This window comes from Megalops cyprinoides, chromosome 5 (assembly GCF_013368585.1).
Source record: "Megalops cyprinoides isolate fMegCyp1 chromosome 5, fMegCyp1.pri, whole genome shotgun sequence".
NCBI classification, from domain to species: domain Eukaryota; kingdom Metazoa; phylum Chordata; class Actinopteri; order Elopiformes; family Megalopidae; genus Megalops; species Megalops cyprinoides.
In genome coordinates, this window is record NC_050587.1 from 939,343 (window position 1) to 958,147 (window position 18,805).

The window sequence follows — 18,805 nt, forward strand, 5'->3', positions numbered from 1 at the left end:
TGCCTGCTGAGCTGTGACCTGCAGTAAAGCTGACTGCAGTAAAGCTAAAGATACGCTGCAGTAGTGCTGGAATAAAGCTTCCAAATGCTGAGAATGTTTGGATTGAATCCTTTTTCATTAGAAGTGCTACATTTCGTTAAATAATGAAATTGATTCTAATTTTTAGGGTTCAACTGTTTTCAACTTGAAAACTTGGAAATGGCTGAAATGTAAGGGATCTCTATCACATTCACAACGGCACTAGCTCTTCCATCACCGTATGATGGATTGACATGTGGTCACATGCAGCTAGTCATGTTATACAGTGTACAGTATACACCACTGTTATTTCTGAAATCTCATTTTTTATATTGCCACAGGCTCCACCCAGTAATACAATCACCAATCTCTGGCATCTAATGCTGCAAACACAGTACTGCTGTACCTAACTTAAAACACACGCTAATTAACTGTCAATTCTGTTGACCTATTTTATCTGCTGAGCACTGATTTAAAACCCCAACATCAAATGCATAGTTTTTGCTGTCTTTAGCATTCCAGTGCTCTCGCTCAAGGACAACAAACAAGCTGATTGTCCTGTCCATGTTGTTTTCGGTTTCATAAACTTCTGACAGCCATAAAGCCAAGTCACTTAGAGACCAAGTGTTGCTGTCACACCGTGGCCCTGCTGGGTGCTGCGTTTAGGGTGGAGTGAAAACATCTGCATTTGAGAAAAGGGCAGCAGCCCCAGCTGAGAGAATGTAATAAAATGTAATGTAGTGAGAGGTGACATTAGGCATCACTTTGATCCGTGTCCATCTGTCAAGCAGAGGTATGTTCTACGGGTTTAAACACGTGGCCGCAGGGGTGTGGCAGTCAGTCAATGGCCCCTTGAATGTGGAAGTGCCTGTGTTAAGGATACTAAGGCAGTGATTCATGATAAAGACACCCTTCCACCCCTTGGCAAACTGCCTCTGGTCAGCCTTATGTAATGTATGATGTGGAAGGGAGATGTAGGGCATCAAAGTCTTCACGAGTCTTCAGAAGTATACAGATGTTTGCAGGCTGCCAAACATGGACCATGGACTGCCAATACCATCTACTGAAATTTACACACAAATACTTGAATATATTGTCATATAATTCATTTTATTTCAGTTCATGCAGACACAGATATTTTTGTTAGATGCAACTTCCAAGCTTTCCAAGTCAGAGGATCATAGCAGGGATCCTTTAAATACAGTAATTTAATACAATGAGTCATTAGTAGCAAAACACTCAGACAGAATCACTTGGAAAAGCACTGCAGAGGGAGAGGAAAGCCAAGATGAATATATTTCAAAAGGAAAACCTTGGTGACTATGTGCCTGTGATGGGAGTGTGACAAGACAAAGGGCTTTGCACTGAATCTGCACTGAATCAGCTGTGAATGAAACCTGCCTTGTATTCACCTTGCTTCCCAATCAGAACCACAGCGTCCAAGGACAAGCTAATGAAGAGAGAACTGTGCCTGCTTTTCTGAGTGTTTTTAGGAGCCGGCGAAGCTCTAGAGCTTTATTTTTGATTGAGTGCCCTTTCCAAAGAAAAGCAGAAGCAAGCAGAGCCTCCCTCCACCGGACAATCTCAAAATCACCCCCACGGAATGATCAGAGAGGGCCTCGCTAAAATATCCACTGTAATAAAAAGCTCAGAAAAGAGGATAGGAAGTACTGATCATCTACACAACTGCCTGCTCTAAAAAGCTCCCTTGTCAGCTCATAAATCCATGTTCCCATGGTGTAATTAATCTACTGAGAGTACCTGACTTTAAATCCGATGCTTCTTGAGACAAAAGTGACAGAAGGGAATGACAGCCCTCCCTTTTCTGTTTAAGCACGAGTTAACACAATGCTGTCTGGAGTTTGTGTAAGATACATAATTACTGAGCATGAGCAAGCCTTTACCCTTCTAGCTGAGATATGCATTTACAACCTGTGGAAGAGCGAAATTTCACAAAGATGTTTTTGTCACTGTGTGTCACAGGTAGTAACACTTCCTGTGCTGTGGACAGAAACCTCACAAACTGAAAACAGAATGGAGTCTATTTGGACAAATTTTGAGAGGGGACGGAGGGGAGGGGGACAAGGGGGCAAACATCTTGCCACCACCTGGGACCCTGCTGCCTCAGGATTTTGACTTTACATAACGCTGGTCAGCATGGCGACTGCCCCAGGAGACATACCGCAGGCCCGCGAGATTGCGGACAGACTGACTCCAGAAACACACCGCCAAAGCTGTATGTCCCTGGCATGAAGGCACCGCCTTGGTCCCCTTTGTCACGGGAAGGGGTTCTCATGTTCTACTAGCATGTCTGCACCAGGCCTCTCTGTCGCCAGGGACGGCTGTGAATGCTGAGTGATGTCCAAACACGGTACATGCTTTTCAGTGCTGACTCAGCGATTTCTGTCCCTTTTGTTCCGGTTCATTTTAGAGCGGCATTGCAGCTTTGATCTAAATAAAATACCCCAGTAAACGTCTGGCTGCTTATTCACAACTTCACTCTTTGCATCACCATTGAGTGTCTTAATGCTCTGTTCCTCTGTCTCTTTAAACATAAATTTCCACCAGTTCAGATTTCCCTGTGATACTCCCTGTGATACTCTACCCTGGCTGTGTCCAATGAGGAAAGTTCTGCCCAAAGGTCAACAGAATGTGATTAACAAGGGATCAACTGGCAGTCACACACACAAAAACTGCACTCCTCTGAGAGAAAACATACTGATGACCACTAGGGCTAAATGATTAATCGATTTCAAATTGAAATCACAATTTGAAACAATGTGATTTGCAAATCGCAAAGGCTGTGATTTAGGATATACATTATGCAGCACATCTTACCCAGGGTTTAAACTGTCATGTCAATTGTTTTACAAATTCATGCCATCATCCTTGTGTGACAGTCATGCTCACCAATCAGAAGTGGACCAATGCGACTGCGTATATGCCCACCAACAACAAACACGTGAAACCCAAGGAAAATGTTACATTCGTGGTGCGGAAAAATGGCCTCTGCAGAGCCCGAAGCAACGTTGGACAATATTTTAGCCCGAAGAAAAGCAGCACTTCGGTGGTATGGGAGTATTTCGGGTTTGAGACGACGGATGTGCAACTGTGGTGAAGGGTGAGAGCAGTCACCCCACCCGTCCTCGAACCCGGGTCTACGGGGTACCAAACATGCGACTTTGACCGCGACGCCAAAGAGCCAGGCTCTTTGGTATGGCAGTCAGAGCACATACTCTGTCACACTGCCCTCCCCTTCGGGAAGCGCGCCCATGCGCTTCGCGCACCATGGCGTCCCTCACGCATTCTCTTGCCATACTTCTCCCATCCCAGGGTGCCCCACTCACCAGTGCTTCACCCATCTCTGGGGTCCCTCACACCGTGCTTCACCCATCTCTGGGGTCCCTCACACACCGGGGTGTCCCTCATACGGCTCACACACAGGGCACACCTCCGATGGCCTCACGGCAAGCCATCCTACCTGACACCATTTGTAGCAAAGGGCGAGAGCAGTCATCCCACCCAGCCTCGAACCCGGGTCTACGGGGCACCAAACATGCAACTTTGACCGGAACAGTCGCCACATCCAGAAGCAACACCACAAACCTATATCAGCACCTGAAAAAGCACCGCAGGCAGCTTTATGACGAGCGTACGGCCAAGAAGTCAAGTGAAACTAGTGATGCTTTAGCCCAGTCTAGTAAACAAACTACTATTTCAGAGTTGTTTGTGACGACTGTTTTACTCCATATGAAAAGGGCTCACGAAGACACTGTGAGGTAACGAACGCCATAACACACTACCTCGCTAAAGACATGGTGTCTATTAACTCTTTCGCGCATACAGTCACAGCAGTGTGATTAGCCATTTAGCGTGTATGCTAAAACTGGTGCGATTAGAACACGAGATTGGAAAAATTCTAGCTAATTCTAGCTTTGACGAAACAGCGATTTGACAGTAAAAAATACAGCAAATGTGGCGGTGAAAACTATGAGAAGCTTAATAACGCTAATGAAAACATAACAAACCATGTAAGGTAACATGCGGTACACAAAAAAAGTTCAAAAGTTAAATGCTGGTTATCAGCAAATAAATGTTTTAGTTGAATGTGCAATATTTAGATATTTTGTGTAACATTTATATTCCTATTTTTATTATTATATTTAGTGATCCCTTTTTTGATAATTATTCTGTGGTTTGTCATATATAATGATCATATGTAGATGCTGGTCCTGAGCCATAAGTGAATGACCTACCTATTGCAATGTCAGAGATTGTGTACAGAAAGGTCCTATTATTTTCTAATTGGATTTTTTTTTTTATTATTATTATTACTGTATTTATTTAACTTAACGCATTCACAGCTTTTGTGATAGTTATATGTTATATGTTATATGCCAATTAAAAAATGTAATAAATACATGTTGGAAGCAATTGATGTTTTTAATTTATCATCCTTGCACTGGAATATAGAGCAGTTAATATTTTGATGGTATCTCATGTGGAAATGTTTTAAATCTATTACACAGTGAAAACTGAACTGAAGCATGACTTAAAAAATTATACTGCAGATCAAATCGCAATCGCAATAACTGTCAGAAAAATCGCAATTAGATATTTTCCCCAAATCATTCAGCCCTAATGACCACAACCATTATCAATTATTCTGACAGAACAATTCAAAAGTGACAGATCATCTGGGTCCATCTACAGTACACTACCACACTGTCGTAGTGAATGCTCGTTTTATCTCTCATCCCACATCCTGTTAGCAGATAAATCATCATTAACCACCACCATATCGGGTGTGAATGGGATGTCATGATCACCCATGTGCTGGTCTATCTTTCATTAAGATAACTGAAAAGGCTATACAGAGATATGGATAAAGATCCCTCACATGACTGCCTTTGGGAGCGAAATCACAAGCAGCAATAATTACACTCCTGGGCTGCTATAGCAGCTGTGGAGGGTGGTGGACATTTACTCTGTACCACCAACAAAATAAAGCTCACCAGTGAACACTCAGAGAGCAAGAGAGAAAGAGAGAGAGTGCAAGAGACTGCAGGAAAGAACATAAGAGGAACAGAAACATTCTGCCTCTACTGTCACTAGGGCTGTGACGATAACCGCATTAACGCTCATTCGCCATTAATCTGGAAACTTTAACGCGTTAATGTTTTAACGCAAATGAATCATATTATCAAGTTTGACCGCAACGTCCTTCCGTAATTCCAGTGTGGATATTCACCTGGCTGAATTACTGAAAGGCATGGCAAACGCAGATGTGCTGAACGGCAAATTTCGTTTTAACCCTTTCTCATGTAACTTATTTGTTATGGTATGTAGCGCGCACGTTACCTTATATGGTTCGTTATGTTTTCATTTGCGTTAAGTTTCTTATAGATTTCAGTTAGCATTTGCTATATTTTTAGAGTTAAATCGCTAAAATTAGCTAGAATTTCTCCAATCTAGTGTTCTAATCGCCCCTGTATCTTTAGCTAAACCTATATCTGTAAGGCATTATACATATCTCAATCTGTTTGATGGATCATAAACACTCGTCTACATCAGTTTTGTCTGAAACATAACATGTGTTGCACCACAGTAACTCACATAACATCCAGAAAGCATCTCTGTCAGAACTGTTAGGATCTTCATTCTAATCTCTACTGTACTTATTGAGTCTTCTATTCATTTTATTATTGACTTATCCTTCCATCTAGTGCACATTTATCTACTTGCTCAAACCATTGCAAATACAGAGCTATAAGGTCTGTCTGGTCTACATCAAATGACCCACAGGAACTGTCCTGGAACAAAGTCATCACCAAAGAAATGCAAATCACATCAAAGTCATCACCAAAGCAATGCAAATCACATCAAATGGTCCATAGGAACTGTCTTAGAACAAAGGGTCATCACCATATCAACGCTTGTAATTCACTGTCATGTCACTCTGTCTAAATGCAATCAACAACTGTTGAGGTGTGGCTTAATCACACTTGGGTGTTTATGTGAGTGTGCATCTGAGCCTAGGTAGTCTTAGTTTGGGCACTGTTTGTGTGTGAATCTTTGGCTCCTGGGGAATAAACCTAATTTTATCTGATTCATCTGACTGTCTGTTCCATGAAGTAGAACCTAATAGAACTATGCAGAATTAAGATGCAACCTATAATGGACTGATTCTGGTCTTGATGCAATTCAATTCAATACAATTTTATTTGCATAGTCCTTTTTACAACACAAGTTGTCACAAAACAGCTTTACATTGTTACCAGGCCTGAGACCCCCTGAGAACAAGCCTAAGGCAACAGTGGCAAGGAAAAACTCCATAATTAACAAGAAGAAACCTTGAGTAGAACCCAGCACAGAGGGGGAGCCCATCTGCTTCTGGCTGATGGCACAGTGAAAAAGATTTTTGTTTAAGCCTCCATGTACCGCTCACTAGCCTGTGTGTAGACACAAAAGGGAGGGTATTACAGTCCAAGCAGGCAGAGAGGGTGGCCATTTTGCCAAGTAGTACAGTAGAGATCTGGGGATAGGCCAACGCCTCCCGGCAGAGCATCAAACACCCAAACGTATAAAACCGTGACTTTGGAATGATTCGGCATTCGTCCACCAAGTCTAGATGAATCAACGGACATGTGACCACACCCAGAAAGCACTGTGTGCAGTGGCCACTGGGAACAGGAACATGGAGGAAGCAGGCCCACGCTAAAGTAATGTGACAGAAGAGACCGATCTCGGGGGTTCTGCTCGCCTGTTTAACAAGCGGTTTTGCCCTCCCGGGCCGAAGCTGTGAGTAGCACAAGGGATCGCTGCCAATGCTGTTTAAGGAGCTGCTTCTGCTCCCCTCCCTCTCTCTGCTTCTACTGGCCTGTGCTAGCCACAAGCTCACCCTGAACGCTCCTCTCAAATATCCATCAGGCCGAGTGCTTTCCTAGAGAGAGGACACGCTGACTGAACAGCAACACTGCTGCGCCTCTGAGAAAGAGGCAGCTCCAAGCTGCCTCTGTCACAGTGATAACACAGCTATCAATGTTCTGAAGGGAATGTGAAGGAGCAAACAAAGGCCTGGTGCAGCTAGGGGGGTAGGGGTGAGGCAGGTGAATCTACTGGGAGAGGTATCAACAGATTCTGCCCCCACGCACTGAATGTGAACCAGTACTTATTTTGTGCTGTATTTTTGGAGTTAGGATAAGGAGTGCATAGCCCGATTCTGATTAAGTATCTCAGCACATTTTGCCCCTGAGCAGAGGGCAGAGAGAGGCTGGGCTGAGCTCTGAGGAATGAAGGATGTGGCTGACGATAGCCGTGCAGATGACTCCACGGAGACACAAAGCAGTGTTCTCAGGGATTGGAGGCGGAAAGGCCGAGGAGGAGAACGGGGTCTATCCAGTCTTTCTCAATATGGGACTGTCACTGTTAACGGACGCAAACACAAAGGCAAAGACAAATCATTCATCATTGGTCACAAGCCACGTTTGCTCACCACGCTCAACACATCTCTGAAAACCGGATTTACCCTCCCCTCAGACCTGACAGGTTACACACTGGCTTCACCAAAGGAACAGAACAGGGAGCGAGGGAGAAAGCCACACCGCCCTAAAAGCGAGACACGTGGTGGTTTCTTTGCTTCTCCATGGGGAAATCTAAATCGTATCCCAAGAGTGACCACGCCTTCTGAAACCAGCTGGGTAGGGGGCCTAAATCTCCAGTGCCCCCCAGGCTTCCTCGGAATGGGACAAAACACATGACGCACGGAGCTGGAGTGTAAACACATCAAGGCAAAGGCCAAAGAGAAGCCGAATTTAAGCAGCACAACAAAAACTCTGCCCTTTTGGGAAGGGATCCAAAGCATTCCAGTCAGTATTCTTTTTTAAAGATGGCAATAAATTACAATTAAATAGATGCTACTCAAATGAAACCATTAAATATAGACATGAACATTTCTCACTCTGTCCCTGGAAATCCAGGTCAACCAGTGCATGTACATTTTTATAATCCGTTCTGTACCCACAGATGTCCTGAATAATCACAGCTATCTGTCATAGTAATGCCAAGCAGGTCTGAACCACAGAAACCCTGTCCAATCACAGCAGAGCTCATCAGAGCCCACATCAGGGGTCAGGGGTCAGGAGTCAAGGGTTAGAGGTCAGGAGTTGACAAGCAGGGACATACCTTTGTGATGAGCGTCCGATACTCTTCCACCTGGTGGTCGTTGTTATGGCAGCCAGCTAGGAGCTGCCACACCTCACCCCTGAGGGCCTCCGGGACACCGCTGCGGACCAGTGCAGACAGCTGCTTTGGCCGCACAGCCAGGTTCAGATGCCTGCAAAAAGACATATGGCACCGCATTACCATGGCGACAGGACACGTGCCGCCATGTTACCATGGTGATAGGACACACCGCCGCATTGCCACAGTAACAGAACGTACAACGCAACATTAACATGGCACCCTGCCACGTTACCATGACAACAGGATGCACACCGCCAATTCCGGTGTCGGGGTGCAGTGGGAGCGTGGCGTGCGATCTGACAAATAAGAGGATCAGATGGGCCTGGCAAGATCCAACCTGACTTCTCTTCAGACAAGGATGACTGCTTGACTAACTGGAACCCTGATCACAGTGTACTGACAATACTGTTTGATAAAAGTTCCAAGCTGCCTCTGTCACAGTGATAACACAGCTATCAATGGTCTGAAGAGAAATAAGCACTCAGTTCTACCAAGTACTTTATGGTGTCGCGAGAAGCTGTCTGTGCTGGATTATATTCTGAAAAACTATCATCAAAGGACAATTTCCTCAGATTTGGGAATCTGATAACATTCTGCCACTAGGATCTGTCTTTCACAGGTCTGTTGATCTACAAGTGCTACACACATAGCCTGACTATAAATGAAATGTATCCAGGTTAGACTGAAAGTACATATTCAACTGAGGTTAACCAGATTGTAATGAATGCTTTGGTTTTTTAAAACTGCATGGTGCTAGAGCAACAACATTGTGACCTATGCAACTTACATTACATTACATTATTGGCATTTAGCAGATGCTCTTATCCACAGTGACTTACATCGGTTACAGTTTCTTACATTGTTAGTCACTTATACAGCTGTATATTTACGAGTCCTGCTCCTTAATTACTATGATACACTGCGACCCCAACTTGAACAGTATAATGTGAGGACTTTCGAAATTGTTAAAAACAGTTTAAAAAAGAACACAGCAGTAAGCAGTGATAATGTACTACATTACTACAGTATGTGGGAAGCTCTTTACACACTGGAATCTCTCCACAAGCCAAGAAAAAGATTCTAGGAAAGTCTGCAAACTCAATTATTTAATTTAATTTTTTTTCTTTTTGCCCAACCCCCCTCCCCCCCCCCCCCCCCCCCCCTTCATTGGAGGACCTCTTTATTAAGCTTAATTACTGAATTACAGCAAGCAGATGAAGGTGAAGACACAAAAAAGAGGAAAAAAAGGATAATAACAGAATAAAATAAATAAAGACAACAGAAAAAATAGATACAATATTTATCAGCAGTCTTTTGTCTCACCACTAGCAAGTGAATGTCCTCCACCTATCCTCCACCAAAAACCAATGGTCAGTATTCCAACCTCTTCTGTAGTTACCGCCCCCACCCCATTATTTTTCTTTCCCCTTATCTTTTTTATTATTATTATTATTATTATTATTATTATTATTATATCTATATATAGATCTGTACAAAACAAAACAAAACATACATTTTAAGGACAAGAGAAACAAAAAAAGGAAAGAAATACATTAATCATTATTTTTTTTGATTTCCTTCTTTCATTATGCCCTAGTCCCCTCCCCTTCACTTCACAGACCATCATTATCCAACCCCCCCCTTACAAGGACAACTCAACCATATTTCCTGTAGCTGTTCACTTCTTTGCTACTTGACATATTTGGTTATCTATGCGATCCACTCATGACACCTTTTCCATTTTGTGCTAATAATTTACACATTTCATTCTATTATATTTTTTTTACAGTAAGTACATTTATCCAAATCACATATCAATATTCACACATATCTACATATGTCTATGTTATTCTTTATTCCCAGCCTACTGTCACTCTCAGTGCCTTCCATCTGTCCTTATATACAATTAGCCTACTGTTTTCTTGTGCCATGTAACCCTCAATTGTGCTGTGATGTTTTATAAAGAGTTTGAATCTCTCTGTCCTCAAGGCCTCCACAGATTTTGACTTAAAAATAAAGATTTCCCCCAAAAGTATTATAACGTTAACTATTATTTGGGTGCCATTTCTTAGATCGCCCAACAGCACGGTGGGCAAGTCTAGTGAAAACTGACTACAGTATGGAGACAACCACCGCTGAACCCCTGTCCAGAACAGTGCCACAAAGGGGCAGTACCAAAATAAATGATCTACCGACTCAACCTCTTCTTGACAGAATCTACACAAGGGTGACTCTTCAATTCCCCAAGTATGAAGCATCTTTTTAGTGGCCACAAATTTATATATTAGTTTAAACTGAAAGAATCTTATAGATGAGTCAATTGTTGCTTTGTAAATTAAATTAAACACCTGATTCCATGGAATCGGACAGTCTATCATATACTCCCAAGAGTGTAAAATATTATATTGAGCAGCTATTAGATTTTTTGATTTTAGATGAAACTGATATAATATTCTATTTAGTCCAATTAAATTTTTTCATATGTGGTCGGCAGACTAGCTCCTGGCCACTTCCTTTACCAATGCTTCTTTTCCATTTTTGTGGTATGGCTGCAATCAGTTGATTAAAATTTTGTAAAGGGCAAACCTTACCATAAATATTGGTGAACTCTTCATAGGACATTAGTTTACCTTCCTTATTTACTATATCATTTATAAAAATAATGCTCAAAAATAAAATAATGTCAAACAAGTTTTTCCAAAAAATAAACCCTCTCCCTATCAGGATATTGGAATTAAGCCATAAGATCTGTTGTAAGATTTGTTCTGTGTTTTCTGGAGGGTGGAATTGGAATTGCAGCCAGCTTTGTATGGTTTCTTTCAAAAAGGGGGATACGTTGCAGAGAATATCATCATTAAGCTGTGAGAACGGGGGTTTTCTTTCTGTAGGGAGGGAAACAGTCCCTTTCTGAACATTGAGTGGGCATTCTCTAATAGTCTTCTGGAGAACCATTTTGGGTTTAAAAAAATTTTTGGAATCAAGGACGCTTTAAGTGAGAGGTTCAAGGCCCTTAGATTTAACAATTTTAGGCCACCTGATCCATATTCATTGTATAGATACATACGTTTAACTTTATCCGGTTTACCATTCCATATAAATTTGAAGATTTTTTGCTCATATAGTTTGAAGAATGATTCACTTGGGGTAGGTAATGTCATAAACAAATACGGAAATTGAGATACGACTAAGGAATTAATCAAGGTGATCTTGCCATAAATATTTCCCTCTCCATGGATGCAGTATTTTGTCTATTTTAATGAGTTTGTTATTGAAATTAACTTCTGAGAGATTACTTGTATTTTCAGGAATGTGAATACCAAGTATATCAACGGATCCATCCTTCCATTTTATGGGTAAATTACATGGTAAGGCGAATGCTGTATCTTTCAGAGACCCAATCCTAAGTATTGTACATTTGTCATAATTTGGCTTCAGACCTGACAAATTGGAGAAGTAATCAAGGTCTTGTGTTAGACTTTGCAAGGAAGAACACTGGGGGGCCAACAGGAAACTGGTATTATCAGCATACATTGAAACCTTTGTATGTAGTCCCTGGAATTCTGAACCTATGATTTTATTATTGATCTTATCTTTAATGCAAGTATTTCAAACAGGTACGGCGATAAAGGACAACCTTGTTTTACCCCTCTTGATAATGAAATATTACATGAAATATGACCATTATTTATAATTTTACATGTGAGGTTGCTATACATAACTTTCACCCATTTTATTAGAGATTTGCCAATGAGATTAGAGATTTACCAATGATTCTTTTCCATTTTTGTGGTATGGCTGCAATCAGTTGATTAAATTCTTGATTAAATAAGCAAGTTTACCTTGCTTATTTACTATATCATTTATAAAAATAATACCAGTGTCAAACAAGTTTTTCCGAAATATAAACTTTCTCCCTATCAGAATATTAGAATTAAGCCATATGATTTGTTGTAAGATTTGTTCTGTGTTTTCTGGAGGGTGGAATTGGAATTGCAGCCAGCTTTGTATGGCTTCTTTCAAAAAGGGGGATACGCTGCAGAGAATATCATCATTAAGCTGTGAGAACTGGGAGTGTTTTATCGGTAGAAAGGGAAACAGTCCCTTTCTGAACATTGGGTGGGCATTCTCTAATAGTCTTCTGGAGAACCAATTTGCAAACTCAATTATGGTGAAATGAAGGAGCCCTTATTACAGAGACATGGGCCCAGAGCACAGAGGAGGCATAAAGGACTCTTTGAGAGGTGCAGGGGGACACAGTCAGACAAAACATTGTTGTCCAGAGAATTAACATCGCCAAGGACAAGTGTGGACATACACTGAGTATTCACCACCATCTACTCATGGCCATTAGACACTCACTGTGGAAATATCAAGCCTCCCCTAAGTGTGTTATTTCAGGCTAAGCTGGCGTTTTTGTTCTTTTTTTTTTATACAGACTACATGGTAATATGTTTTTTTCCAGAGAGGTCTTGTGTGACTAATATCAGCCCACTCCCTCCAGTAACTCTCCGTGGATCCTAAACCCGAGATCTGACTTACAGGGCTCTTAAAGTGTGTCTATCCCAGAATAATACGCACAGCGCCTGTGTGTTTCAGTAAGGGTCTACAACCCGCAAAACCTTCTGCAGGCCAGGGGTAGCTGGGAGCACAGTATGCTACAGTACTAAACAGCTATGAAAATATTTAGGCTGAGACATACCAGGGCATAGTGTGTTATTCCCAGATCTAATCATGATTTGCTACTCATAGTACATTAAGGTCTGTGTTGTCATATGTAGCTAAATAAAAACATGAACACTCTCACTCTTAGTCAGCTGATACAGAGCAGCTAAGGGCAATGACAGTAACTTTTGCTTAAGCTGCTGTGTGTTCTCAGATGTGGGTCAGAACCTCCCCTTTCTGATTAGGGTTGCATGCAGTAAGGTCCCATCCTCAAACGCTGTCTGGCGGGTATGAAAGTGGGTACAAAGTAGTATGAGAGAGTAGTGCATGCCGGAATCAGCCCCTCTGTCAGAGGAACATGCAACAACCCACACTGCAACTCCTTACAACCAGCTGTTACGAAACAAGTTGCAGATGTAAATGTAGGTTAAGCTCAAAAATCACTCTTAAGTGAGACTTAGAGTGAAGAAATGCCAAAAAAACACAGGGAATTGGAACAAAGGCCTGACAGCTTTACTTGACCAAAGCTGAGGTTTTCTTGCATGCACCACTGTGCTAAATGGTACAACGCTATATGTGGGTTCACTTGTATTCACCCATCAAATACAACAGTTCAATATATTTTCTGAGCTTTTTAATTCACCCAAAGGCTTTAATTTAGAGCAACATGTGGGTCATCAGAGCTGAAATGGAAATATGATTTTAATAACATTATGTGGATTTCCAAATCCTTGTTGGTTTACCCCTCTGCTTTGACATATTAAAAATATCAATCGGCAGTTTAATTTTCCTCACATGAGTGAGCTTTCCAGTTAGCAAGGAGCATGTGTATGTGTGTGTGTGTGTGTGTGTGTGTGTGTTCAGGCAAGAACATTCCTCTTGATTCTGTTTGAGAGGCACAGAGGCTCTACCCCATGCATGTGGGATCCTAGATGAGGACCTCATTGCTGCTCCATCAAGCATGTGGCTGTGTGTGAAACAGGACATGCAGGCTTGCTCAAAAGAGAGGAGACAGACTCAGCCTGCCCACATCACATCTGATGAGATGTGTGAGAGACTGCAGCTGTATGATCGTGGGAGACTTTTTTTAGCATCTAGCAGTGCATCACAGGTGGTAGGCTGAGCAGCCATAAGGAAAATCTGCTGTTTGAACTTGTCAGGTCACTGCAAAGGTATCAGCCAAAGACACACTCCCATAATCAGACATCTACTTCCTTGCAGTGACAAGAACTTTATTTCTGATTTTAAGACAAGATGATTGCTGACCCTCCAAAGGCTGTGTGCTTCAGCTAAAAATATATCTTTTTGGCTGTTTGGATTCGGTGTGGACGTCGCTGAAGAGAACAGCTCTCCCATCCTGACTTTGAGCAAGCAGGCTTTTACACACACTGATGGTCCTCAGAGAGGGAGAAAGAGAAACCATGTTGTGCGTTTCTTTATTCTGCCTTAAAAGGTAAAGACAGGGCTCTGCTACACTTCAAGGACTTTGCCATTTCTGTGTATCAGCAAGGATGGACAGGATGCCTTAGTTCCTTACAGGCTTTTACTCTGAAGGTCAATGCAGCGGCTCAATGTCACCATCACCCCATCCACATCAGCATTCAGAAACACTACCCTATTCTGCGCTGCCAAAATCTGTGCGCAGACACACAAACACACACAAACACACACACATATACACACCCCACACAAACACACACATACAGACACTTACAAGCAAGCACACACACAATCAACAAATATACACACAAGCAAAACAAGCAAAAAATGGTGCAGAGGTGGACATTGTGGAGGATTACAAATACCATTGTGGAGGATTAAAAATACCTGGGTGTCCATAGTGACAACAAACTTGACTGGACTAAGAACACTGCTGCTCTGTACAGGAAGGGTCAGAGGTGCTTGTATTTTCTCAGGAGGCTCAGATCCTTCAATGTGTGCAGAACCATGCTGCAGATGTTTTACCACTCGGTGGTGGCCAGTGTGATCTTTTACACTGTAGTGTGCTAGGGTGGCAGGGTGAAGGCAGCTGACGCCAGTAGACTCAACGAGCTCATCAGGAAAGCTGCATCTGTCCTGGGATTGGAACTGGAGTCTCTGGCGGAGGTTTTGGAGAGGCAGATGCTGCAGAAACTATACAGGATTATGGACAATGCCACTCGCCCCCCTGTATGCCACACTGCACTCGTATCAGAGCACCTTCAGCTGCAGGCTGAGACCATCGAGACGCACTACGGAACGCCACAGGAAGTCATTTCTTCCTGCGGCCATCAAACTGTACAACTCCTCCCCCTTCTGCAGGAAGAACTGCTGAACCAATGAAAAATGGACAGTACATGCTACCAAAACGGTTCCCCTACCATTTACCAATATGTCCAACAGGTATATGTATATGTTCATATCAGCATCTTCCTGTGCAATATGTACATGTCCATCAACATCTACCTGGTGCAATATAAATACGCAACAGAAACATAATACTGTACAATATGCGAGGCAATATGGTTGTGCAATACTCATATACAGCTAATGGTTGTGCCTCACCCCATGCTCCTAGTTGTTTCTATGACGACAAGCTTAAATGTATAACTAGCAACTACTAAAACAGATAAAAACAGGGAAAAGGAAAAATATACCAGAAGCCAATGAAAGAACACAGAGTTCCTCAAACTCCTTCAGGAGGTGGGAGTTACACTAGCAGGGGATACCCACAACCTGGCAACCAATACCAAATGCTTCGGTGTAATTCCCAACAGCTGCAAACAATCATCAAGACTTGGCTACCAAGGGGTACAATCTGCACAAAACCAAATTAAGGCTGTGAAGAATGTGATGATACTGCCACTAAAGACTTTCTTCAAAGCGCAAGTACACAAACAGGACTTCAAAGATCATAACTCCCGCAATGTTGCGGCCTTCAAAAAGAGGCTAAAATAAGCGACCAGAAAGCCCAGTTGCGGTAATCATGGATGAGGTTGTCAGTTGTATTCAGCATTTTGCGGTAAATGCTCTGGTTATTCCACTTCAGTGCAGGGGGCATCAAACCATCTAACTACTGTGCTGTCAGCCGCTCAGACAGTGTCAATGCTGTAAACACATTATTACATTACATTATTGGCATTTAGCAGGTGCTCTTACCCAGAGCAACTTACATCAGTTACAAAGTTATCCATTTATACAGCTGGATATTTACTGAGGAAATTTGGGGTTAAGTGGGTACAACAGCAGTGCCCCGGCAGGGAATCAAACCAGCAACCTTTTGGTCACGAGTCCTGCTCCTTAACCACTATGCTACACTGCTGCCAAACACTATGGAAAAGACAATGCCTACGATATGAAAAGTGCACTTGGTTTTCATAGCCCTTTCTCATATGGCGTACCTCACAATAGTCTCCTGTGCAATTTGTACATTTCAGTAACCATTCCCACAGGCCTCAAAGTGTTCGTCTCAGTGGCACAGCAACTTTTAAGCTTTGCTTCCCAAATAAGTCACACAAGAGAATTTTTAGAATAAAAGTTAAATTAAATTTCAAAAATTGTAAGAAATATAAAAAACTGATTTTGTTCTGAATTCAGAATGTTTAAACTGCAATAGTGTAGAAGTTATAAACCGTAGTATAAACAGTCCTAAATTGTATAATAAATGAAATGTAAAAGTAATAAATATTCCCAACACACACATCAGTGTTGAAAGGGTGGGGACCCTAGGCAGTGTGGAACACAGGAGATTGGGCCTCTCCACTCACCACTTGGACAGCAGGTCCCCCCAGGTCTCCAGGATCTTCTCGGCACATTCCTTGGACACATCCCCTGAGCCGCTCAGCAGTGGCTCGTCATTGTCTGAGGGAAGAGAGGAAGGGACAGTGGTGAGACAGACAAACAAACGAACATACAGACAAACACTGTGGGATGTGGGAGAACAGATATTCAGAGGCCAGGGTCTCGAAGCCCACCTTCCTCGTCGTCGTCCTCGGGGGGTGAGGGCACCATGGAGCCGTGGGAAGCTGACTGCGGGATGCTGGGGCTGGCTGTGGTCTTCTTCTTCTCCCTCTCTGTCTCACTCTCCAGGCTCACCACCTCATACAGCGTGTCCGTGTTACTCTTTCGGTCCTTCCTCTCCATCTGGCGGCAAAGCCAAAGCGACAGGGGACGAGACAAGCCATGTTCCAGCTCATCACATGACAGGATCTCACTCTAGCCAAGTATATTTTTACTGCACTAGTTTTTAGTGCACAAGCACCATGAAGCAGTTACTGGTGGGGGCTCTCTCACCTGTGTAAGCTAAAGGAAGGGGCTCTCTCACCTGCTTGAGTTTCAGGTAGAAGGTCTCCGTGTAGCTGCGCTTGCTGAAGGGCCAGAAGAGCCTCTCGTTGGGCGAGCACACTCGTACCCGTGTTTCCAGCAGAAACCGCACCGGCTCCTCCACTTCCGTGATGACCAAGTCCACGGCTGTTGTCATGTACATGAACTTATCTAGACAAGGAAACTCACATGAACACTTTCTTGGCACAAATTAAGAAATCAGACTAACACAACCCCATCAGAAAAAAGGAAATTAGACAAGCACAATCCCATCACATGACAGGAATTCAGACCAACAATGCCATGACGTTGCAGGAAGTCATACCAACATGACAACATCACAAGAAAGGAAATCAGGCCAACGCAACCAAATCACATGACAGGATGGCAGACCATCCAGTTTTGGTCTACCCCACTCCAGGCTATGAGATGGTTAGCCACATCCCAGTTACAAGCTGCCTACCGTACCTTTGGGCGTCTCCTCATTGACAGCCTGGAACTGAGGCGTGTTGGGATTCCAGCTCCCTGTGATGATGTAGGACTTCCCATCTGAGCTTTTCCCCATTGACTCCTGCAGAAAGAGCAGGCAGACTTATAAGCACTGGGCTGCAGCGGGGACGGGGGACAGGGGGTGTTGAGCACAGCTGACCACTCACCAGGTCCAACAGGTGCATGTCACTATTCTTCACATCTCTACCTGGGCTCAGCAACAGACCAAAGCACCTGGAGCACAAGAGAGAGCACACTTGATGCGGAAAGCTCTATACACAGAATGTGAACCACTGTGTGAAACAGCCTAGAGCACCCTCACATGGAGAGCAGGCTGACATAGAATCTGTTAATGAGCTGACACAACTCAATTCAGGAATACAGTAGCTGTCAATCCAAACAACACTGCAGAGTGACTACGTGACACAAAGAGCCAATAAATTACATAAAGGGAGTTTCTACCAAAGGAAAACACACTGGCCACACACACATCAATAAGGCATTTGAAAGCAGTTTTTACTTTAATTCATGTTCATTATATGAGGCACAGTTTCTCAGAAAAAGCCAAACATATGGCAGACCAGTGGGTCAGCCATCCTGCTGATGTGATACACAACAGCTCCTACTCTTTGTCATTTACAATCGAGTTAAGCTGTGATATGAATAGATGGCTGTTAAACAGCTGAAATGTCTCCCCGGTGTCTGGACATAGAAATATAAAACAAGCCTGCATTACCTCTCGATGGCCAGCTCTTTATTGGATGTCTGTTGGACATAAATGACAATCTTCTTGTCCATCCCAGGGCGCAGCTTGAAGCTCTGCTTGTCTTTGTCTTTTGATACGGCACTGTTACAAGAAAACAAGAGAATGGGGTGGGGTGGGGGGGGGGGGGGTTATATTCGGTTATAGGTTCCTCCACACAAACGTACAGTGTTCACACCACAGTAACAGGGCATTTTAACAAAGACATATATTCAATGGACTATGGATGGACCATCATAACTCCCTTCCTCATAGCCATAAATTGCCCCCTAGGCCTTCGATGCATACTTAAATAAATACAATTACACACAATGGACTTTCTTTGAA

General features: G+C 43.0%; 1 protein-coding gene across 3 annotated transcripts in view; it reads right to left on the reverse strand.

Moving 5' to 3' along the window:
* The window catches only part of LOC118777469 (rab GTPase-activating protein 1), a 111,342-nt gene that overhangs the window by 45,229 nt on the left and 47,308 nt on the right, over positions 1–18,805 (reverse strand). For all 3 annotated transcript variants that reach the window (XM_036528405.1, XM_036528404.1, XM_036528403.1), the window contains 7 exons: positions 18,452–18,562; positions 17,883–17,949; positions 17,695–17,797; positions 17,228–17,397; positions 16,878–17,046; positions 16,671–16,764; positions 8,203–8,353 (listed from right to left, as the gene is read on the reverse strand). In XM_036528405.1, the coding sequence (XP_036384298.1) occupies positions 8,203–8,353; positions 16,671–16,764; positions 16,878–17,046; positions 17,228–17,397; positions 17,695–17,797; positions 17,883–17,949; positions 18,452–18,562 (865 nt within the window). The remainder of the gene's footprint in view (positions 1–8,202; positions 8,354–16,670; positions 16,765–16,877; positions 17,047–17,227; positions 17,398–17,694; positions 17,798–17,882; positions 17,950–18,451; positions 18,563–18,805) is intronic.